At 42.8% G+C, this 25,360-nt stretch overlaps 1 protein-coding gene across 8 annotated transcripts in view; it reads right to left on the bottom strand.

Moving 5' to 3' along the window:
• nkain2 (sodium/potassium transporting ATPase interacting 2) overlaps nucleotides 1-25,360 on the bottom strand; it is a 544,966-nt gene that overhangs the window by 110,561 nt on the left and 409,045 nt on the right. For 7 of the 8 annotated variants that reach the window (XM_069886894.1, XM_069886895.1, XM_069886897.1 and 4 more), the window contains one exon: nucleotides 9,225-9,425. In XM_069886894.1, coding sequence (XP_069742995.1) covers nucleotides 9,225-9,425 — 201 coding nt within the window. Of the gene's footprint in view, nucleotides 1-9,224; nucleotides 9,426-13,068; nucleotides 13,318-25,360 lie in introns of those variants that run through there. The other variant, XM_069886901.1, reaches the window with a different exon arrangement.

The following is a 25,360-nucleotide window of genomic DNA, read 5'->3' as shown; positions in this document are numbered from 1 at the left end:
TTGAGAGGGGAAAAAAAGGAAAAGACAACATTCACACCAATCTGATGCCAGATGTGACGGAAGACCTAACACATCACACCCTAGATCAGCCATTCTCAATGGGGGTCATAAGCCCGCACCAACCCTCCCCCTCTCCCTGGGGGCCAAAGCACATTTAAGAGGTGCATGGACTGAAATCATGGAATATCTTTTACTTTTTTTTAAGTAGTTGATATGAAAGAAGTATGGAAGAAACTAACTAAATGACCTTTTCACAGGGAAGGGGGCCCAGAAACTGAGCAGAGTTTTAAGGGAGCCATAGCCAAAATGCAGGTTGAGAATGGCTGCCTAGATCACATGTTAGGTAAACACACTGAAATGCTCTAGGAACTCAGCTGGTCTTTTCAGTGACTATAGGAGACAAAGATATACTGCCAATGTTTCAGGCCTGAGCCCTTCCTCAAGGAAAAACCAGAAAAGGCAGAAACAGGATACATCAGAAAGTCTCAGAATTCAAACAATGGGGAAGAATCCAGACCAATAAAAGGCGTTAATTGGATATGATAAGGGACTATGTAGAATTTATCATGTATGTGCAAAAGGAGATGGAATGGAGAGACGAACGGGCAAGTAGGGGGTTTGGGGGTGGGGGGAGTTTCTCTGGCTTTCTGAGTTCCTCCAGCACTTCCACGTGTTTACTACAATCACAGCATCTATACCCTATCGTGTTTCACCTAGATCACAAGGTCATAATGGAGAAGGGTATCTATGTCAATGGAATAGGTGGAGGAACAGATCTGAAATGTAAGTCAATTATTCCATGTAAACTTGTGTTAACATTAAATCACTCACAGCAAATGACTAATTACTTTCTGTGAACTTGCCAGAGATTAGCCACCTGCAGAGTAGGCGCAGTGAAGAAGTGTTTCCTGGGTTCTTTTAAAGTTCCTTAAGTTAATAGAACTATATATAAGCAATCCTGCATTGTAGATCACAGCTTGCTCAAACCAGACCTCTGGCTGAACCGTCCAAAAAGAAGGCAGTTTGAGAGAGACTGCATTCTGGAAGGCCGTGATGTCCATGTCAGGTCCAAAATCTGTTGGGCCCGTCAGGGTCACCAATGTAGTCATGCTGTGTCACAATGAGAGAAAGAAGAAGTCTTATTTGAAAGGCGTCTAGTTGGAAAAGCTTTACTGGTTATTCACATGCATTTTTAAACCCCACTCCTGGGAAACCTTGCACACAATGGGGCGGAAGTGACGTCATCTTCCAGACAGCTGTTTTCCCTGCAGTCAGCGTCCTCCCAATGCCTGACCACTGTGTCTCACTCACGACTTTTGATTTGGCATGGACTTAGGTGAGTCACAACAATAAAACATAGAACAGCACAACACAGTACAGGCCTTTGACCTTTGATGTTGTGCCGACCCATATATTCCTTCTTTAAAAAAAGGTATTAAACCCTGCCTACCCCTTAACCCTCTATTTTTCTTCCACCCATGTGTCTGTCTAAGAGTCTCTAAATGCCCCCAATGTTTCAGCCTCCACCACCATCCATGGCAAGGGATTCCTGGAACCCATAACTCTGGGTAAAAAATCTTAGTCCTGATGTCTCCCCTAAACTTCCCGCCTTTAACTTTGTACATGTGTCCTCTGGTATTTGCTGATCCTGCCTTGGGAAACAGGTGCTGGCTGTTCACCCTATTTATGCCTCTCATAATTTTGTGGAACTCTATCAAGTCTCCTCTCATCCTTCTACAGTCCAAAGAAAAAAGTTCCAGCTCTGCTAACCTTGCCTCATAAGACTTGTAATCCAGGTAACGTCCTGGTAAATCTCCTCTGCACCTTCTCCATAGCTTCTGTAGATGACACTTTGCTTATTCTAATATATACCAATTTCAAAGTATCATCTTCCAAAAGCATGAGTTATGATATTCTGAATTTTGATCTTTTTAATCCAATAAATCCATCTCTGTGGTTGCTTCTTTATGTAGTTTTGATTTGCTGATAAAATGGATAAACATTTTGCATAATTTTTTAGATATAAAATGTATATTGTTACAGAGTTCTGCGTTGTGTATTGGCCTATGAGCTGCGTGGTTTTACGTTAAAAAGTGAGTTTGCTTCACTCTGTGTTCTGGTGCCTAAACCAGATGGCTCAATTAGGTTTTGTACAGATTATCGAAAGGTAAACACGGTGACAAAGACTGAAGTGTTTTCTATCCCCAGAATAGATGATTGTATAGATAAGATGGGGAAAGCTAAATTTCTTACAAAGATTAATCTCTTAAAAGGATACTGGTGTGTTCCTTTGACAGGGAAAGGCAGGAAGATTTCTGCATTTGTTACACCTTCAGGATTGGATGAGTATAATGTTATGCCTTTCAGGATGAAAAATGCACCTGGCACATTTCAGAGAATGATTAATGCAGTAATTCAGGGTTTAGAGCACACAGGAACCTATATCGATGATTTAGTAATTAGTACGGATACATGGGAAGAACACATGCTTGAATTAGAGCAGTTATTTCAGAGACTGGTGGAAGTACACCTCACAGTGAATTGGCATAAGAGTGAGTTTGGACATGCCACTGTAATTTATCTGGGTTATGTGGTAGGACAGGGACAGGTGGCACCGGTTGGAGCAAAAGTATTGGCTATTACTGTGTTCTCTATCCCCGGTAATAAGAATGCTCTTTGGAGATTTCTAGGTATGATTGGCTACTATCGTAGATTTTGTAAAAACTTTGCAGAAATTGCACTCCCATTAACAAAACTACTTGGAAAGAAAGAAATATTTATCTGGTCAGATGCATGCCAGGAAGCGTTTCAAATTAAAGGTCATTTTATGCCATCATCCTGTACTTCTGTCCCCTAACTTTGAAAAGCCATTCTCTTTAGCCATGGATGCCAGTGACGAAGTGGTTGGTGCTGTACTGTTACAGAAGAAGGATGGTGATGGAGTAGAACATCCTATTTTGTACTTCTCGAAAAAGTAACAACCATCAACAAAATTATTCAACCACTGAGAAGGAGTTATTAGCGCTTGTTTTAGCATTGCAACATTTTGATGTGTATATTTGTACTGCTCAAAAATCGTTAATAATATATACTGATCATAATCCATTAGTTTTTCTGTCTAAAATGAAAAATAAGAACAGTCGGTTAGTGAACTGGAGCTTAATATTACAAGAGTATGATTTAATTATTACACACATAAAGGGGACAGATAATATATAGCAGATTGTTTGTCAAAATGTTAATCTGGGTAGATATGAATCTAATCACATGCTTATTGTAAAAAAATGGAGTGTTTATTTTATTTTGTTTATGTAATACTTCCATTAATTGTTAAAAATGTGTTCTTGACCAAATTCTTTTTAGCAGGGGAGGTGTTACAGAGTTCTGTGTTGTGTATTGGCCTATGTGCTGTGTGGTTTTATGTTAAAAAGTGACAGTTTGCCTTAGAGAGTCAAGGTGAAGGTGGACTGCTGAGAGAGTGGAAGACATACTGAGCATGTGCAGAAAATGATCTAAAAAATTCTGGACTTGGATGTTAAACCACCACTGGGGGTGCTGTGGAATGGAAGAAGGCCAAGATCATGAGTCGTGGTCTGGAGGACAGTTTAGAATGTTGGGATTTCAAAAAGGATGAACATTCCGAAGGCAGCCAGAAGGATCCGGGCCAAGCCAGTGGTTCCTCTCTCTGCAAGCAACACAAGATAACTTTGAATTTTGTGCTCTCTCTCTCTCTCTCTCTCTCTCTCTCAAAGATCTTTTGGCTTCAGTTTACCAAACAAATTGAATTTTGTTTATGATCTTTGCTTCAGTTGAGATCGACTGAGTCTTGTGTGTTTTGTGTTTTTTTTTGTGTCTAAGTTTTTTTGTGGGCTGGTTGGAAGTGTAGCTTAGACTTTAATTATTTATGTTATATTTAGGCTGGGGTATTTATTAGTTTTACACTGTTATAGAGATTTGCATAGTAACCAGTGGGCATTGTTATAAAAGGGGGGATTTTGAATTAAAGTTTGAAGGTGAATTTTTATTAATAAAGTAATTGTTCATCTTTACCCCTGTGTGACATGCCTTCTTTGTGGTTGCTGGTATGATCTTGTAACAATATAAAGAAGCTCAAACTTTAAAGAGATACACAGAAAAATTCAAAGAAACATTTCTCGTGCTCACGCTTCTTCACGTTGTTGAATAATGAACAAGCTGTTAATCTGGGCAAATATTACTACATATTACATCATAGTTATTATGGTAACACCACAAACAATGGTCTCTTAAAGCGGTGGGCACAAAATTAACTAAGAATTTAAAAAAACACAAGGTTTTAACCTTTACAGCTTCCACATCCTTCCTATAATGAAGTGACCAGAATTGAACACAAAACACTATGTGTGTTTGTACCAGAGAATTGTAGTGTTGCAACATGACATTTCTATTCCCTTTATTAATGAAGCCCAGTATTCCATAGGCCTTCTTAGCTATCCTACCAACCTGTGCAGCAGCCTTGAGGGATCTATGGACTTGAGTCCCAAGGTTCCTCTGTTGATCCACACTCTTAAGTAACCAACCATTAACCAAATTCTCATCCTTCTGCTTTGTCCTTCCAAAATGCATCACCTCACACTTATCTGGATTGAAGTCCATCTGCCACTTTTCTGTCCAACTCTGCAACCTGTCTATATCCTCCTTCACCTCTATCCACTAATCCTCCAGCCTTTGTCTCATCTGCAAACTTACTGACCCATCCTTCTGCCTCTTCATCCAAGTCATTTATAAAAATTATAAAGAGCAGGGGTCTCAGAACAGATCCTTGTGGCACTCCATTTGTCATTGACCTCCAGGTAGAATATTTCCCTTCCACTACTACTCTTTGCTTTCTTCCTCCAACCCAATTTTTTTATCCACACACCAAGGCTCCACTGATCCAAAGCCTCATGATTTTCTGGATGAGTCTCTCATGGAGGACCTTGAAAAAATGCTTTGCAAAAAATTCTTGAAGACCACATCTACTGCCCTACCCTCATTAATTTCTTTTGTTACCTCCTCAAAAAACTCAATTAGACTCATGAGGCACGACCTTCCCTTCACAATCTTTGGGTAGTTTGCACTTCTCCAAATGCTCACAGATCTTATCCTTAAGAATCCTCTCCATAAGTTTGCATACCACTGATGTGAGACTCACTGGTCTATAATTTCCAGGATTCTCCCTATTATCTCTTTAAACAAGAATACTGCATTCCCCAATCCTCCTGCACCTCTCTGTGTCCAAAGAGGATTGAAATATCATAATATATCGCATCCAGCCCTGGGGACATATCAATCCTGATGTTTTTAAGAAGATCCAACACTTCTGCTAACTTAATCTCCACATTGTCCAGTAGACAGACCTGTTCAATATAGACCTCACTGTGATCAAGGCCCTTTTCTCTTGTGAATACTGATGCAAATCATTTAAGTCCTCTCCAACCTCCTCTGCCTCCAGGCAGCACATCTTGCCTCCTTTATCCTTTAGCGGCCCCACCTTCATTCTCATCATCTTTCTGTTCTTCACTTACGCATAGAATGCTTTGGGGTTCTCCTTAATTCTACAAGCCAAGACCTTCTCATGTGCTCTTCGAGCTCTCCTAAGTTCTTAGAATAAATGAGAGAAGGTACTGAGTCACAGAACGTACATCTCCCTGGCAATGCTTAATGTGATAACTGGTAAAATGGAAGCTATAAAGAATGGGGGAGCAGGTATGCTTCAAAATGAATGAATCAGAAAAACGAATGCATTCAGTCATAAGATAATCAAAGTATATCAACCAAGGAGCTTGTTTAAAATATTTACAAAACTATTTACTCATCCCTGAAATTGAAATGACCTTTAAACCTAAATATAACACAAGATAAAATTCTCTTGCTGGAAGAAGTTCCAACTCATTGCATTCAGATGGAGCCAATGAATGAGGCATCTGTTTATTTACATTTTTCATAATTTAACCCTTTTAGTACTGGCATTTAATTCTTCTGGGTTTTATCCATTGGAAATTATTGGTCATGCTTTCCTTAATAATTCTTCAATAGGCTATTTTCTGCCATTCCCGAAGAAGATACAAGGAAGAGCAGCCCAACAAACACATGAACAAATTCACTGGGATGGTATCCACCTGATACTTTCTCTCGCAGGATATGCTAGCTTAAGAGTGATCAAATTTCTGTGGGGGTGGGTCTGTTACGTGCCCAGAGGACCCCAAAACCCAGCAGCAATAGATATTCACCAAGACAAATGTTACTTAAACAAAAGTTGCTTTTAATTATCTTTAAACATGAAAACAAAATTACACTTTAACTTATCACTATTGACTTAACTAACCTAACAACCCCCTTCTAATTTTAAGTGCATGTATATGTAATGTGTGTGTAAGTTTAGAAAAGTTCTTTGATTCACAGTCCAATCTCACTTCTCATTCCTCCAAGTTTACTGGTGTCAGGGAATTCTTATACTGTGCACAGAATTTAACATTTATGAAGCTCACCAGGCTTTGGTGCTTGAAAGGTAAATGGTTACCACTCAGGAAAGTTCTTGTCAGTTTTCAGAGAGAGATTTGTTGTTCCTGGACACAAACTGATCCCTTTTAATCAGCCACATCTGTGTCTTGCTGAAGAAACTTGCCCCATCGGGGTTTTCCAGGTCACCACAAAGTTCCTTTTTGTTTCTCTTACTTCAAGTGAAACATAAGGCAGCCAGTCCTTTCCTCTTCCATGAATCACTTTGACCAGGCTGAAGTAAGCACTCACAAACAGTCTTCCAAATGGGGCTTTTCCACAAGCTTACCAGCTTGTCCTGTTCCAGTCCTAGCTGCTGCTGCTGAACTGTAGAACTGCAGAACTGACCTCTCTCTCTCAAAGAAAAAGCTGTTCAACTTTGCAAAAGCCACATGACCCCTTAGAACAGCAAGCCGTACTCCAGACAGCCTGCGGCTCCGAACTACTCCTCCAATCTCTTTCATCTGTTGCTTTTCAAAACAACAATCCATAAGTGAAGTCTCTTGGGCACTCCCCACAATTTTTGCAAAGGCCCCCAGGAGCCGTCCTGTCTGGCTTGAGCAGAGTTCTAATATTTTAAATGAGATCTGTTTTGAAGTGTTTCTGTGTGACCTACACTAAAAAAAACCTGCCACACTTTATCTCCCAAAGTCATATCTATGTACAATATAAAGACAACATAATCTGTAACAGGTCCCAGATGTGTTTCAATAACCAGGGAACCCAGCTTATGTAAAACACATGTACCAAGGCATAGGCTGATGTCCGCCACAGTGTATTTCCTACCATATCCACAGTGATTTCTTTGGCAAGTCCTCTCTGAAAAAAACATTTTCTGCTTTGCCTTAGGAGCTTCCAGTCCTTGGACTGAACTATTAAGGACCTCACATCTTCTTGGGTGTTGCAGAAATTCTTAATTTATGGAGCCTCTGGCCTTGCCTTCTGAAGCACTTTAAAGTTGATGCAAGGTTCTGCCCTTCAACAAGCCCAGCATAACCTAAATTAAATTCTGACCAAATTGGCGGCACAGTTAGCACAGCAGTTAGCTCCAGTGGCTGGGGTTTGAATTCAGCACTGTCTATAAGGAGTTTGTATGTTCTCCCCATGTCTGTGTGGGTTTCCTTTGGGTGCTCCAGTTTCCTCCCATCATTCAAAATGTACCAGGGTTGTAGGTCAATTGAGTGTAATTGGGTGGCATGGCCTGTTACCATGCTGTATGTGTGAATTTAAAATTGACCAACCGTTGCAGTAGTTCCTCTAGAATTAGTATGTAGAGTTCTTCAATCCTCTTGTAATCTGATTGTTGTCCTTGTATATTTTGAATCATCCAATGTCCTTCTCCAGCTGATACAACTTTACTTTGGTCATTTCATTTTCAGTCTAAGCTTCAAACACACCCTCCTGCACACTCCAACCATTCTCTAAACCTGTAATTTGTCCAAGACTGGGATTCTGTTCAATTGCCCTGTTCAAAATTAAATGTGATCACAGGGAATGTGAAAAAAAAAACCTAAGCTTGTACTTCTCTGCCTCTAGTAGGAATGTTGCTGGCCTCTCAATTCTCCTTGACATAGAAATAACAACTGGAGACACTGGAACTGGATTTTTCTCCTTGATGCCAGTGTTACCATTCATTCATTGAGCCCCAACATGAAGGATGATAATAATCCTCAGGATATAGTAGTAGCCTTGCAGTTTGAATCTGAGGATATTACTGGTATCTGGTCTATTGATTTTAAGATCAGTCACCTATGCCTCTGGTATGATATTCTATTCTGCTAAAATGCAATCAATATTCTGCTCATGGCAGGTTTGCTATTGATGGCAGCAATCTCACCAGGATTCCAGGAATTTGTAATTTGGCTCAGCTAGACTTTCACTGCAGAAATGACAATCCCAGTGCAGTGATATCCGGAATTCAAGCAACCGGCAGCCTCAAGCAAGCAGCAAAAACATTGAGGAAAATAAATTTAAAAATGAAAATAAATAAGAATAAGACAACAGTTAAAAAATGCACAAGTTTAAAATTGTAAAAGTAAAATTTCTCTGAAGTACACATAAACCTTTGATGAAGATGGGAGCAAATATTCAGCCAGCGGAGTGTCTTGGATATGCTTTGCTCATAGCAGCTGTTTGAATAAAGTTGCTTGAGTAAGTCTCAAGCAATCGGAAAATACACTTAACTGGCATCTACCAATCCCCATAGGTCCGGGAAACCAGGGGTTTTTCTGTATCTGACATAATTTTCAAGATGATGGAACCAAAAGGTATTTCCTTTTTTAATAGCTCAGCTATAATGTTACGTAATCACTTTTGCTGATTTGCAAAATGTGTTAATCTTTTCAACCTTATTTTTTTTAAACTCTGGCAAAATGGCTTACAACAATGATACCAGATCCTCAGCTTGGTTTGTTAAGCTAAAAAAACAACTCCTAATTATTTCCTTCCAGTTTTGCTCCACAAATTAAGCTTCTAGGCATGGAACTGAATTTCTGGTGGAATGGGAGTCCATTCTCCCACTTGACCGCTGTAACCTTGATGAGGAAATTGTGGGATCAATCCCCAGAAAATAGAGTAAAAACTATTAAATTATTTTTGAACAATGCCTGTGGCTCTTCTGCCAAAGTTGCAGCAGATGAATGGATGAGTCTTCTGCACCATATAAAGTATATTACATGTATTACTGAAAGACAAGAAGTACTTACTGCAAGGATAACCTGTAGTGAACTGTGGGCCACTTCTATATACTCGTATCCTAGCAAGCACCCTCTGACATAAATGTAACGATGATCTTCTGGTACCCATTCTGGAGTGTCAGTTATTGTCACCACCACACATCCTGGTCCATTCTCCATCCACCAAGAACGATGCTTGGATATGTTAAACGTCATAATCAGGTTGGTATCCTGCAGCAGAAAAGTATAATGGGTTTAAGCAGTTGTTGAATCATGTGATCACTATTATTCCAATGAGATCCATCGACCATTGGAGGATTGGATGCAAATAGACATCAGCAACAATCAAAGGTATAACAGATTCAACATATCTGTCATGACAATACGTTATGTAAATCATTGAAATTTCTGAAAAGTTTCTCTAATATGTACCATAACTTTTCCCAATCTGATTATTTTCCAACTCAAAGTTTGAGGCAGAACCATTTGTGGCCTATTTAAAATTTTCATGGCAAATTTAGCATTATCACTGCTCTTGTATTCATTGTGTAACACAACTACTCAGGTTGAGAAATTCTTTTGTTCTTCAATGAGCACCAAATAGGTTGAGGTTACTTTGATTCTGAGCAATTATTCTCAAGAAGTACAATGAAGTAGCAACAAGAATAACTCTTTACTTGAACCTTGTAAAGTGCGAAGTATTGCTTGTACATTTACTGTTGCACAAGAATTGGCACATCAAAGGCCACATTTTCTAACTCCAGTCGCAGCAGCAGAAACAGGCGAGTCTTGTTTCAGCACAATGCTGGAACTGACAGCTGATGGTACTAATAGACACAGTGCGACATGCAGAGGGAGACTTTGGGTCTGTAAGCATTGTGTTGAGCAACTTAAAGCAGAAGGCTCAGAGGAGGATCAAGAAGTGGGCGAATGTTCAGCAGATAGTAGATTAATAAAGTCTAACAGTAAAATAATCACAATCCCAGTCATGTTTTCACACGATATAAAGAAAGATGTTTGGCCAGAATCCATTGAGGCTGGGTGTAGAAATTTACACTCATTCATGTATCAGGAATATGCAATATAGCATTGAATGGTAGGGCAGACTCGATGGGCTAAATAGCCTATTTCTGCTCCTATGCCTTACACTCCATTGACTTCAATGTCATTCATTTGACCAGAATCAGTGAAGATGGGTAATAGCATCTCCTTCACAATCACACCCAATACTGATGCTCCTCAAAGATGTGTTCTCAGTCCCCTACTGTGCTCCATCTACACCCACGACTGTACAGCTAAATACTGTTCAAGATCCATCTTCAAATCTGTCAAATAACAGCACTGTAATCGACTGGGCATCAAACAACAAGACATAATACAAGAAAGAGCTTGAAACTAGTAGCATGATGCCAAGATAACAACCTCTCCATGTAAATAAGACAAAGAAGGTGACCATTGATTTCAGGAGTGAGGGAAGAGAGTACACCTCTGACCATGATAATAGCACTGAAGTCAAAAGAGCAAATAGCTTCAAGCTCACCAGAATAAATTCCTCCAATTACTTGACCTGGAACAAGCATTTTGATGCGACAAGCAAAAAAGCACAACGGTGCCTCTGCCTTCTTAGAAAGGCAAAGGACATTTGGCATGTCCCCCTTGTCCCACAACAACTTCTACAGGTGAACCATTGAAAGCATATTTACTGGATGTTTCACAGTGTGGTATGGGAGCTGCTATGGTCAAGAATGAAATAAGGCACAAAAGGTTGTGAATGCAGCTGAGAATATAATGAAAACTTCAATCCCTTCCATTTTTTCTTTGGCTTGGCTTCGCGGACGAAGATTTATGGAGGGGGTAAAAAGTCCACGTCAGCTGCAGGCTCGTTTGTGGCTGACAAGTCCGATGCGGGACAGGCAGACACGATTGCAGCGGTTGCAGGGGAAAATTGGTGGGTTGGGATTGGGTGTTGGGTTTTTCCTCCTTTGCCTTTTGTCAGTGAGGTGGGCTCTGCGGTCTTCTTCAAAGGAGGTTGCTGCCCACCAAACTGTGAGGCGCCAAGATGCACGGTTTGAGGCGAGATCAGCCCACTGGCGGTGGTCAATGTGGCAGGCACCAAGAGATTTCTTTAGGCAGTCCTTGTACCTTTTCTTTGGTGCACCTCTGTCACGGTGGCCAGTGGAGAGCTCGCCATATAACACGATCTTGGGAAGGCGATGGTCCTCCATTCTGGAGACGTGACCCATCCAGCGCAGCTGGATCTTCAGCAGCGTGGACTCGATGCTGTCGACCTCTGCCATCTCGAGTACTTCGACGTTAGGGATGTAAGCGCTCCAATGGATGTTGAGGATGGAGCGGAGACAACGCTGGTGGAAGCGTTCTAGGAGCCGTAGGTGGTGCCGGTAGAGGACCCATGATTCAGAGCCGAACAGGAGTGTGGGTATGACAATGGCTCTGTATACGCTTATCTTTGTGAGGTTTTTCAGTTTGTTGTTTTTCCAGACTCTTTTGTGTAGTCTTCCAAAGGCGCTATTTGCCTTGGCGAGTCTGTTGTCTATCTCATTGTCGATCCTTGCATCTGATGAAATGGTGCAGCCGAGATAGGTAAACTGGTTGACCGTTTTGAGTTTTGTGTGCCCGATGGAGATGTGGAGGGGCTGGTAGTCATGGTGGGGAGCTGGCTGATGGAGGACCTCAGTTTTCTTCAGGCTGACTTCCAGGCCAAACATTTTGGCAGTTTCCGCAAAGCAGGACGTCAAGCGCTGAAGAGCTGGCTCTGAATGGGCAACTAAAGCGGCATCGTCTGCAAAGAGTAGTTCACAGACAAGTTTCTCTTGTGTCTTGGTGTGAGCTTGCAGGCGCCTCAGATTGAAGAGACTGCCATCCGTGCGGTACCGGATGTAAACAGCGTCCCTTCCATACTCATCATCTATATCTCCCACCGCCTAGAAAAGACAGCCAACATTCTGAAAGACCCATCACACCCCAGAGATACTTTCTTCTCTCTCTTCCCATTGGGGACAAAGCTTAAGAGTGAAAGCATGCACTGAGAGGTTTAATGAACGTTTCTTTCTTGCGACCATCAGGCTCATGAAGGAACCCCACAAGAGTGTTATCATTTTGTTCTTGCTTGGTGCTCATTAAGCCTCCTGTTCATTGCAATCCTTTGCACTGTTAACTGTGCTCTGCATGGCTGTATGAATGTTAGACATAATCTGTCAGTGTATTTATCAAAGAACTTTTCTCACTGAACTTGATATTTTGTGACAAATAAACTTCAATATAATAAAGTTAAAAGTTCAAATTTATTGTCAGTGTACATAGATGACATCAAATACAACCCTGAGATTCTTTTTCCGATGGGCCAGACAGAATTTCTACTTATCAGTAACTATAAACTGGGAGAACATGTTCAGCACGGACTAGAAGGGTCAAGTTGGCCTGTTTCTATGCTGTAATAGTTTTATGCTTATATGGTACACAAGAAGAAAGATATTTATAAAAAAGAGAGAAATATAAACGAGAAAGAAATACAAACAAACTGACTGTGCAATACAAAAAAAAAATCCAGTAATATATAATGTGCAAAGTAAGAATTCTTAAATGAGTCTCTGACTAAGTCAGTCCGTTGGTGATTAGCAACTGTTCCTGAACCTGATGATATAAGTCTTGTGGCACCTATAACTCTTGCCTGATGGTAGCCATGAAAACAGAGCATGTCCTGGGTGGTGTGGAACCTTGATGAATGCAGCTGCTCTCTGACGTCACCTTTCCATGTAGATTTACTGGATGGTGGGAGAGTTTTCCCTGTGATGTACTGGGCTGTATTTACTAAGTTTTGAAGGACTTTCCACTCAAAGATATTGTTCCCCCATACCAGGCTATAATGCAGCCATTCAGCATGCTTTCTTCATGATGCCATTAATGTGTAGGGTCCAGGAAAGATCCTCTGAGATAGTGACTCCCAGGAATTTCAATTTGCTCATCATCTCCACCTCTGAATCCCCAATGATCATGGCATAGCACACCTCTGGTTTTCCATTCCTAAAGTTTACAATTATCTCCTTGGTATTGGTGACATTGAGGGAGAGATTGTTGTTAGTACACCATTCAGCTAAGTTTTCAATCTCCCTCCTGTACGCTGAGCTATCACCCCTTTTTATACAGTATATCTCACTACTGTGACATCATCAGAAAATTTGTACATTGTGTTATCATACTGAGCCACACAGTCATAGGTTAATGAAGATCATATATTAGTGAAGACAAGTTTTCAGTTTTGAATAGTATTTTGAACATCTTTGAGAGAAAAAGAACAAATTTAGACATTTCTTTAATAAATAGTTAATTTGAAATCTGCAATAACTTGTCAGCATTTGATCATACATTCAGAAATTGCTTGTAAAAATAAAAGGAAGATGGAGTAAATATAAAATGGTGAAGAAATTCTGTGACATTGGGCACTAGAGTGCACAGTGCAGCCCTCATTCTGAGAATGAATAAAAAGATTGCTAATCTTGAAGATAGCATGGCATTGTGCATGGGAAATTGTGTGTCATGAATTTTTGAAGAGGTGACCCAGAAGATTGATGACGGCAGGGTAGTGGACTTTAGCAAGCTGCTGCATGGCAGGTAAGTCTGGAAGATTACATTGCATGGGATCCAAGGTGAGCTGGCCAATTGTATTCACAACTGACTTGGAGGAAAGAGGCAGAGGGTTTTAATGGAGGATTGGTTTTTTGATTAAAGGCCTGTGGCCAGTGGTGCAGGGGTTAGTGCTGGATCTACTATTGTTTGATATCTATTTAGAGATTTAGCATGATATGGGGAAAATTCAGGCAAATGGCTCTAGCCCAGAAAATGAACTTGGTCAGCATGGACAATTTAGGTTGAAGGGCTTGTTCAGTACTCTACGACCTGATGATTCTAATCTCCTTGTGCCTTCTACACTGTAGAAATTCTGCACAGTTCAATCTTGAGCTCCATTGTAGTTGGTGTGAGTTCCAGTGCATGTGCAATTTGCGCATCCCCCTATGGCTTCATGAACTTATTTTAGGTGCTCCAGTTTCCTCCCACAAGCAAAAGCATTCATGCTGCTGGTTAATTGGCCACTATCAATCCCCCTTCCCCCAATGTGTGGTAGAATGTAGCTGGGATTGATGTGAATGTGGAGAGCATAAACTGGGATTTGTTTCCTGAGACACAACTTCCAAGGCAATTCAACTCTGTCAGACCACATTTGGAATACACAGTAGCTGCATAAACAAACAAAATCACTACTCCCATCAAACGAGTCTGGAGACCAGCTGCCTGATTTGTCACAAATACCTATGACAAGTCACATGCCCAGTGCCAACATCCTAATCACTTAGCCATATGGAAACTTTCACAAATGTTTTTTGCTGATATCTGAAAACTACCCTCACATCTAGGGAGTGCAAACCTTTCTCCATTCTCACTAAGTGAAAGAGAAGAAAGTACACGAAAGACGGCAGGTTCTGGTATTGTCAAAGAAATTCCTCAGGTCCCTTGATCACCCCCCAGAACAAAGTTCCATTCCAAGGCCTAGATCCAACGTGTGACTGAGGCCTTAACTTGACTCTTCACTGAAACTGCTCCCTGACGAAGGCCCCAAATCAATTCCTAACTGAAACCCTTAAACAAGGTCCCAGCTCTGGTATCACAAATGAATGAATTTTGTTGCAGTACTCCTGAAATCCCCACAGACATTGAAGGGCTCAAAACAAAATCATAAGTTATATTGTACATTGCCCTAGAAATCCAGTGCCATTGGCAGAGGCAATAATAGCAGACCATAGCCAGTGAATTTCTAGGTTATGCAATTGAAAAGTTGCCAATACTGTATATCCATGGACCTTGGTGAAACAAGAGAATAGATTTTATTCTGTTATGTGCCCAGAGGACCCCAAAACCCAGCAACAATATAAATTCACTAAGAAAAATGGTTACTTAAAAAGTTACTTTTAATTTTCTTTAAACATAAAAGCAGCATCAAACATTAACTTATTACTATTAACTTAACATAAATTAATCACTTTCTAATTCTAAGCACATGTATATGTAATGTGTGTGTATAAGTTCAGTAAAGTTCTTTGATTCAGAGTCCAATCTCACTTCTCATTCCTCCAAGTTCACTGGTATCAGGCAATTCTTATACTGTGCATAGAATTTAACATTTCTCAATCTTCACCAGGCTTTGATGCTTGAAAGGTAAATGGTTATCACTCAGAAAAGTTCTTGTTGGTTTTCAGAGAGAGAGATTTGTTGTTTGTTGGACACACACAAACTGATTCCTTTTGATCAGCCACTTCAGTGTCTTGCTGAACAAACTTGCCCCATCAAGGTTTTCCAGATGATAACTGTCATGATAATGAATATGTATGAGATGTACCAGAAGTCACGTGGTAGGAGAGGGAGATAAGAGCACAAGCAGGAGAACAAAGGAAATGGAAAAATAAAGACCCTGAGAAGTTTACCTGATAAAACTTGTGTTTAATGTTTTATTAACTTCACATTTCGGGCCACAAATGTGACATTGGCGACGAGGATGAAAGAAGCTTGAAGAAAATTAAAGACTAAACAAGATTACAGAGGATTACAGAGAACTTCAAGGTGATAAGAATTTTCTCTTTGACTCAGTACTTTTGGGGCTGGAATATTTCTTCATGGCTGGGGCAGACGGTGACTTTCTAACACATAGTGGAATTGCTCATTTTGACCCAACGGGTGATGCAAGCACTGTAAGTGTGAAGTGGAAAGCATGGCTGGAAGAATTTGAATCCTACGCCGACAGTCGTGGCCTATTTCTAGATACCGGTACAGTTGAACAAAAAGCGCAGAGAAGGGCGTTACTTCTTTTCACTGCTGGACCCGCAGTTCGGGAAACATTTAAGACACTTTTGAATACTGGAAGAAAGGATGAGTACTGGAAAGCGGTAGATGCATTAAATGCACACTATGTAGTGACACCGAATGCTACATTTCAACGCCATTTGTTTCGGAGAACGAGACAAGAAGATGGCCAGACAATTGCTCAGTACGTGACGAGACTACGCCAGCTAGCTGTTGGATGCAATTACATGCCAGCTGATTTGGACAACCAATTATTGGATCAAGTCGTACAGCACTGCAGATCAGATAAACTCAGAAGACGTCTACTAGAAAGAGGGAATGAGTTGGAACTCACCGATGCTTTAAACATTGCTGCTGCATTAGAGGCTGTTGAAGGGCAATTTCATACCATGACCCTGAAAGACAACTCAAGCCAGCAAATTAAGAGGCTCTCATTATGACATCGCCATAATCAGCCAAGATATACGTCGACACAGGACGTGGAGTGTTATCGATGTGGAAACCGAGGTCACTTTGGAAAAGACCCATATTGCCCGGCCAAAGGCAAAGTTTGCAGAAAGTGTGGAGGTAAGGACCACTTTGCAAAGAAGTGCAAAAGCAAGTCCAATGCAGACCAGAAGAGGAAGAGTACAACTTCCAAAGGCAAAGCCTGGGGGAAAGGAAAGTATCCTGGAAAGAAAGATACCATTCGCCAGATAGACGGTGACGATGATGATACCCAGGAGGAACAGAGTTGTTACCAATTTACGTTGAATGAAGTATATCATGAGAAGGTCCCAGTGATCATTGGTGGAGTGACGGTGCAGGTCATTGTAGACTCAGGCAGTGACAGTAATGTGATTGATCGACATTTATGGGAGAAGTTGAAAAGGAAAAAGATCATCTGTACCTCAAAGAAGTGTTCCAAGAAACTGTATCCATACACAGCAACCAAGCCATTGCAGACCATTGGATGTTTTACTGCAACTGTTGAAGCTGGAGATAAGTACACCGAAGCAGAGTTTATGGTCATAGAAGAGAGGGGAGAACCATTGCTGTGTAGAAGCACAGTGCAAGACCTGGCAATACTTCATATTGGAGCTTGTGTCAATTCAATTCAGTCATACGAGGATATGAAGCAAGAATTCCCCGCAGTCTTCCAAGGAGTAGGAAAGCTGAAAGGTCGACAATTGAAGCTAGCGGTAGATGAAACGGTCAAACCCAAGGCACAACCAATGCGCCGAACTCTGTTTGGACTTCGTGGGAAAGTCGAAGCCAAAATTAAAGAATTGATGGAACAAGACATTATTGAACCGGTGGAACATTCGACACAATGGGTCAGTCCCGTAGTGATTGTGCCCAAACCAAAGGGTGACATAAGACTATGTGTTGACATGAGAATGGCCAATGAAGCTATAATTAGAGAACAACACCCTATACCAACAGTGGAGGAAATACTTCAAGAACTAACTACCAGTAAGATATTCTCAAAAATTGATCTGAAATGGGGCTATCATCAATTAGAGCTGGATCCAGGTTCCCGAGATGTAACAACATTTTTGACTCACTGTGGATTGTATCGTTACAAGAGACTATCATTTGGAATTAATGCAGCTTCGGAGATCTACCAGTATGAAATCCATCGAGTGATTCAAGGCATTCCTGGAGTTGCCAACATTTCTGACGACATCATAGTCCATGCACCAACGAAGGAAGAGCATGACAAACGGTTGGGGCGTGTACTATCTAGACTACAGGAGGCAGGTCTTACCGTGAATGGAAACAAGTGCCAGTTTGGTGTGTCAGAAATGGACTTCATGGGACACAGACTAAGCCCTGCAGAGGCCAAGGTGAAAGCTATTGAAGAGGCACGTGCACCTCAGAACGCAACAGAGGTGAGGAGTTTCCTGGGATTGGTCAATTTTTGTGCAAAGTTCATTCCTAATTTCGCTACAGTGGCAGAACCACTAAGGAAACTAACCAGGAAAGGTGTACCATTTCATTTTGGATCTGAGCAGAAGAAAGCGTTCACAGCGCTGAAGCAAAGCCTGACAGATGCAAAAACTCTTGGATATTACGATCCGGCGGCATCAACCAAAGTCATAGCGGATGCCAGCCCGGTTGGTTTAGGAGCCGTGTTGGTTCAGATGCATGATGGAGGACCAAGAATCATTGCCTATGCCAGCAGATCGTTATCAGATGTGGAAAGAAGATACTCTCAGACAGAGAAAGAAGCACTCGGACTTGTATGGGCCTGTGAGAGGTTCCATGCATATTTATACGGCATTGAATTTGAACTCATCACAGATCATAAGCCATTAGAGGTGATCTATGCACCTAGATCCAAACCATGTGCCAGAATAGAGAGATGGGTACTCAGACTACAACCCTACAAATATAAAGTAATCCACATTGCAGGGAAAACAAACATTGCAGATCCGCTGTCCAGCTTGGTGAAGGATGGTGGTCCACAATCCAAGTCAGAATTGGGAACAGAAACAGAGAGCTTTGTACGCTTCGTAGCTATTCAGTCGACACCGAAAGCTGTGACTACGAACGAAGTCGAGAGAGAATCCGAACGTGATCCAGAACTTATGGAAGTAAGAGAATGCATACAGAGTGGACAATGGGACAAGTGTACTCACAAGGCTTACATTTCCATTAGAGACGAACTTTGTTGCATCGGACAGTGTGTATTAAGAGGTTGCAGATTGGTGATACCACAAAGATTGAGACCGAAGATCGAATCCTTAGCGCATGAAGGACACTTAGGTATTGTTGGTACCAAGCAAAACCTCAGGACCAAGGTATGGTGGCAAGGTTGTGATAAAGACGCAGAGAAATTTGTTAAAACTTGTCACGGATGTCAAATCACAAGTAGGAGTAATCCGCCAGAACCGATCCGGAGTACGCAACTCCCGACAGGACCATGGATCGACGTAGCTGTTGATTTTCTTGGACCTTTACCGACGGGTGAATCAATTATGGTAGTGATAGATTACTACAGCAGATACTATGAGTACGTGGTGTTGAAGTCCACAACCACTGAAAAAACAATACAAGCATTAGCAGAGATATTCGCAAGATATGGATTACCTGTTACATTATGCTCTGACAATGGTCCACAATTCATTTCAGAGACATTTGCGGAATACATGAGGACCACAGGTATCCACCATCATAAAGTAACTCCTAAATGGCCGCAAGCCAACGGAGAAGTAGAGAGACAAAATCAATCCATTGAAAAACGATTGAGGATTGCACACGCAGAAGGACAAAATTGGCGAGAAGCATTGCTATCTTATGTGGCTGTCTATCGAGCAACGCCTCATGCAACCACTGGAAAAAGTCCTGCAGAAACATTTTTTGGGAGAAAAATCCGCACAAAAATGCCAGAAATAAAGGAAATCCGAGACGACCAGGAGATGAGGGACCACGATGCTGAAAAGAAAGGTGCAGCAAAGCTGTACACAGATTCGAAACGTGAGCCAAGTACTCAGACATCATGCCAGGAGATAATGTTCTAGTGAGGCATGAAACTGGTGGTAAGCTAGACACACCTTATTACTATCAACCCTGTACTGTCGTATCCAGAAGTGGCAGTATGGTAACAGTCAAGTCTCTGACTGGAGTCCTGTATAAGAGAAATGTATCAAGTGTAAAAAGGTACAAGTCCAGAGATACATTGAGCGAAGAGGTTGAAAGGCCAATACGAGATGCTGAAACTGAGAGACCTGATGATGTTCCAGAGGCAGTTACCAGCACTTCTGATGAAGTGACTAGAGCGCCAGAAACACCCGAAGCTGTGGCGAGCAGTATGTCCGACGCTGAGAGTGAACAACCGAGAAGCGACGACAATATCGCAGGCAGGCCGAAACCGGAAAGCGCCCAAACGATACAAAGACTTTGTGCCATAGTTTTAATAAGAACTTTGGGACAGTATTTAATCTTACATCATAAAGTGCATGTATGAGTGCTGTAGGAAGTAAATTTTACGTAATGGAGTTATAGTATTACCATTAGTTACGATGTTTGTATGTTTCTGAGGGATATTGGAAAGTGAAGGTAAAGTTTATTTCTGATTAAAGGAGGGATGTCATGATAATGAATATGTATGAGATGTACCGGAAGTCACGTGGTAGGAGAGGGAGTTAAGAGCACAAGCAGGAGAACAAAGGAAACTGGAAAAATAAAGACCCTGAGAAGTTTACCTGATAAAACTTGTGTTTAATGTTTTATTAACTTCATATTTTGGGCCACAAATGTGACAATAACCTCTTTCTTTCAGGTCACCACAGAGTTTATTTTCTGTATTCCTTATCTCAGGTGAAACATTATACAGACAGCCATCTTCTCTTTTATGGATCACAAGGGATTTGAACAGATTGACCTCAGAACTCACAACATGTCTTCAAGATGGGATTTCAAAACCAGCATCCAAAAGCCACTGCAGAAAACCAACAGTCTCACTCCCTCTCTCTCTCTTTCTGTCACACTTAGAGCAAAAACCTGTTTGATTCTCTCTGCATGCAAAACCACATGACCTTCCTGGAACAGCAAACTGCCTTCAGGTAGATTGTGGCACCTGACCCAATCTTCTGAGTCCATTCATCTGTTGCTTTCAAAACAATAATCCATTACTCCACAGCATGTCCTATTAACACTTACTAGTGAAGTCCTTCAGCAAAGCTGTTTCCATTGTCTTTATAAATACACTGAGAGCCTGGACTGTCTGGCTTGAGCAGAGTTCTAGCATTTTAAATGAGATCTGTGTTGTGAAGTGTTTGTGTTTGTTTGTGACCTATACTAAAATCCCCTCAATTTATCTCCTTTAAAACATATCTATACACAATATAAAATATAACAATCTGTCACAATTCCTATTCATGTGACATTTCTACACTCCATTATTTTTGTCTCTTAGTATTCTTAAAACGATCATATCAACATTTCGCAGACCTTTACATTCTGAGTTTCAAGCCCCTTGCCCTTTATAAGCACTGAGATTTTGATTTACAAATCATTCACACTCAGAATGCAGATTCTATGACAAAAATAAATCTGGAGACATTCAGCAGCTCAAATAGCATTCATGGGGATAAAAAGAGAGTTGGTGTTTCAGGTCAAGGACTTTTCACCAGAATGGGCAAAGTGATTTAACAAATGTGCTTAACATTATAGAGAGGAGAAGAGATGGAGAGATCAGGTAGAATTGTTCAATTCATAGCCTCACTGTGCCAGGATGGAAGATGAGGTACTATTGTTTGAATTTGCATTTGACCTTCCATATTTTTGTTCTATTCATGCCCCTTCACTTACCTCCATATTGAAGTAACAGGCCTTTTCTTCCTCTCTCCACAGATGTAGCTGGACCTTTTTGTTTTATTTTCTTTTTGTTTTTCATTGATCTCTATTCACTGCTTGCTAAAGTAACCGTTGCTTAGACAATTTCAGTCTGTATGTTTTCACAGGTATTTTTCCCTGTCTTCTTCTCCCATTCCCCTTTCTGTGACAAAACATACTTTTTTCATCACTTTCAAGTTTGGATGAAGAGTCCTTGACCTGAAATATTCATCGTGTTTATTTCCCCATGGGGTGGTCTTTAGGCTTTCAAACTGCCTTTCGAATTTTCATCTGTTGCTTTGAATTACTGTACCAGCATCTGCAGTTATTTAACTCCATTATAAATTCTGTGTGCTAATGTTAACTTGGGATTGGGACTTCTCTTCAGAGGAACCACAGTGAAATCCTATTGGGAAGCTCATACTGCCACAGGTGATTTTTAAAAACAAAGAACATTATGGGGGGGTGGAGGGGCGTGGCCATGCTAAAGAGCTGAGCAGACGTCCTTTAAAAGAGCTCTCCATAAAACATATTAAAAAGACAGTCAGAAAGCTCAAAACCAATATTTTAGCATGAAAAAATGGATAAAACCAGTGCCAATCAACCAAGGCAACCAAAAGAAAAAACTGAAAAAACAACAGTTCAGCCAGGAACATCAAGTGGAAGCCCGATTAGGAGCGACTCAGGAGGGGCCTTAGGACCGGCTGAGCTGGGGTGGGGTGGGGTCAGCCCAACATATAACCAACATCCTGTGGTGCACTGAGGTAGCAGCAAGCAAGTACAAACTCAAAAGACTGAACAATAGGCTTTATTCCAGTAAAATTCTGAACACCAGTTTATGCCTTGGTGGCTCCCCATGTGACTGGCTTAGCAGGGTCCAGCTCAGGTTTATATTCAGGTCAGCTGATTGACAGCCGGCCAGTTGGGGTCAGCCCCTTAGTTGGTCTTCCTGCAGGTACAGAGATCGTCCCCTACAGTAGGCTGGTGGTTGTATCACCACGTTCATCCTCTTCTTAACATTAAGCCCTGGGGTGGGGGGTGTAAATGGTGGCGGGTTGTATTCAGATGTTCCAGCTGCTGTCAGAGTCTCTGGGACTGTCACAGGGTTGGATCCTCGTCAAATGTCGGCAAGGACGGGATTGCCTGAGGGTTGGCTGTGTCGGCGTAGCCATGGCGGGCGTCAGTGTGGGCAGCATGGTGTCTATCTGCAAGGGGGGGGGTGTGGTCTGCTAGGAGTGAGGCCTTCTGAAGGGGTGGAGGGAGGAGGTCGGCCCCCAAATCTTGGGTTGGCCAAGGGTATCCAAAGTTGGGCTGAGTAGTCATGATTCTGGGGGTGGGGCTCCTGCTGGTTCCAGATCCCTGGTCGGGACGGTGTCCTCATGGCCATTGGGGAATCTGACATAGGCATAGTTCTGGTTGGCGTGGAGGAGGAGCACCTGCTCAACCAACGGGTTGGACTTGTGGGCCCGCACCAGCCCTGGAGATGGGAGCCAGGTTGGGAGGGAGACTCCAGTCGCCGATTTCCTGGGGAGAGAGAAAAGGCGCTCATGATGGGTCTGATTAGTAGCCATGCACGAGTGACCTAATGGCATTGAGTGCCTTGGAGAGGGCCCCTTGCCAGAAGTCAATGGACCAGCCTTTGGATCTCAGGGCCAGGAGGACTGACTTCCAGATCACCCTGTTTTCGCACTCCACCTGCCCATTGCCCCTCTGGTTGTAGTTAGTCATGCGACTAGTCACAACGCCTCATGCTACCAGGTACTGGCGCAGCTATTCACTCATGAAGCTCGACCCCCGATCACTGTGGATGAATGCCAGGTATCCAAACATGGTGAAGATCTGCGTCAGTGCCCTGATAACGGTGGTTTTGGAGGTTTGTGGAAGGCAGGGAACCCTTGAACTCGATGCTAAGCCCTTCGAAGGGCTGAGTGGCCTTGATGACATGGGCCTGTGGCGGGTGGAAGAAGCGCAGTTTGCACTCCACACAGACCTTGCATGACTTGGTCATGGTCCTGACATCTTGGAAGGTGGGGGGGGGGTTCTGGGACTTGATGAAATGGTACAGGCGTGTTGTGTAGTGCCCGCAGTTGGCCGAACTGCACTGCACACTGGCACAGGTCTGGGTCAGGGCATGGGGTGGGGGGGGGGTCATTGAAATCCCAGGTCTATACTGGATGTCATAGCTGAATGTGGCCAGCTCGACTCTCCAGCACAAGATCTTATCATTCTTGATCTTGCCCTTATGGGTGGTGCTGAACATGAAAGCCACTGAATGTTGGCCAGTGAGGAAGGTGAACCTCCTGCCTGCCAGGTAGTGGCACCAATGGCAGACCGCTTCCACAACCACCTGTGCCTTCTTTTCAATGGCTGAGTGCCCAAGCTCTGAACCATTGAGGATCCTGGAGAAGAAAGCCATGGGTCTGCCCCCTTGGTTAAGGGTGGCAGCAGGAGCAACATCAGAGGCATCTCACTCTACATGGAATGGGGTGTCCTTGCCCAGAGCATGCATCGTGGCTTCGGTGATGTCCTGTCTGATGTGAGCAAAAGCTGCTTGCGCCTCGGGGGGGAGGGGATTCCTGAACATGGTGCTACAAGTCCGAAGGCACCTATACCTCTTTCCTATGGCAGCAGTGAGGATAGAACATGTTCTGGGTGGTGTGCATTCTTGATAATTGTTGATGCTCTCTGTCAGCAGCGTTCCATGTAGATTTTCTTGATGGTGGGCAGAGTTTTGCTTGTGATGTGATGTACAGGCGGAACCAGCAGAAAAGGACAAGTTCTACACTGATCTGCGCAACCTCATTCAACGCAACCCTACAGCCGACAAGGTTGTCATCCTTGGCGACTTCAACGCTCGCGTCGGCAAAGACTCAGAAACCTGGCCAGGAATCCTGGGCAAGCATGGTGTCGGCAAGTGCAACGACAACGGGCGCCTCCTGTTGGAGCTCTGCGCAGAACAGCGGCTTGTCATTACAAACTCCCTTTTTCAGCAGAGGGACAGCCTGAAGACTACCTGGATGCATCCCCGATCCAAACACTGGCACCTCCTGGACTACGTCCTGGTGCGAGAAAGCGACAAAGGAGATGTGCTCCACACCAGGGTCATGCCCAGCGTGGAATGTCACACTGACCACCGGCTGGTTCGCTCCAAGCTCAACCTTCACTTCAAGCCAAAGTCCAGGAACAGTAAAGCCCCCAGAAAGAGGTTCAATGTTGGAAACTTGCAGTCAGACGAAGTGAGAGGAAACTTCCAGGCAAACCTCAAAGCACAGCTCGAGGATGCAATCCATCTCACGGACTCGTCTCCTGAAACCCTCTGGGATCAACTGAAGACTGCCATACTGCAATCCACTGAAGAGGTACTGGGCTTCTCCTCCAGGAAAAACAAGGACTGGTTCGACGAAAACAACCAGGAAATCCAGGAGCTGCTGCAAAGAAGCGAGCTGCCCACCAGGCTCACCTTGCAAAGCCATCCTGGCCAGAGAAGAAATGAGCCTTCCGTTGCGTTTGCAGCCATCTTCAGCGCAAACTCCGGGAGATCCAAAATGAGTGGTGGACTAGCCTCGCCAAATGAACCCAGCTCAGCGCGGACATTGGTGACTTCAGGGGTTTTTACGAGGCTCTAAAGGCTGTGTACGGCCCCTCAACCCAAGTCCAAAGCCCGCTGCGCAGCTCAGACGGCAAAGCCCTCCTCAGCGACAAGATCTCCATCCTCAACCGATGGTCAGAACACTTCCAATCTCTTTTCAGTGCCAACCGCTCAGTCCAAGAATCCGTCCTGCTCCAGCTCCCTCAACAGCCCTTAAGGCTAGAGCCGGATGAGGTCCTCACCCGGGAAGAGACATATAAGGCAATTGAACAACTGAAAAGTGGCAAAGCAGCAGGTATGAATGGAATCTCCCCAGAGGTCTGGAAGGCTGGCGGCAAAACTCTGCATGCCAAACTGCATGAGTTTTTCAAGCTCTGCTGGGACG

This window comes from Narcine bancroftii, chromosome 6 (genome assembly GCF_036971445.1).
Source record: "Narcine bancroftii isolate sNarBan1 chromosome 6, sNarBan1.hap1, whole genome shotgun sequence".
NCBI classification, from domain to species: domain Eukaryota; kingdom Metazoa; phylum Chordata; class Chondrichthyes; order Torpediniformes; family Narcinidae; genus Narcine; species Narcine bancroftii.
The sequence above is the reverse complement of the archived record's forward strand: the minus strand, read 5'-3'. Positions and strand labels throughout refer to the sequence as shown.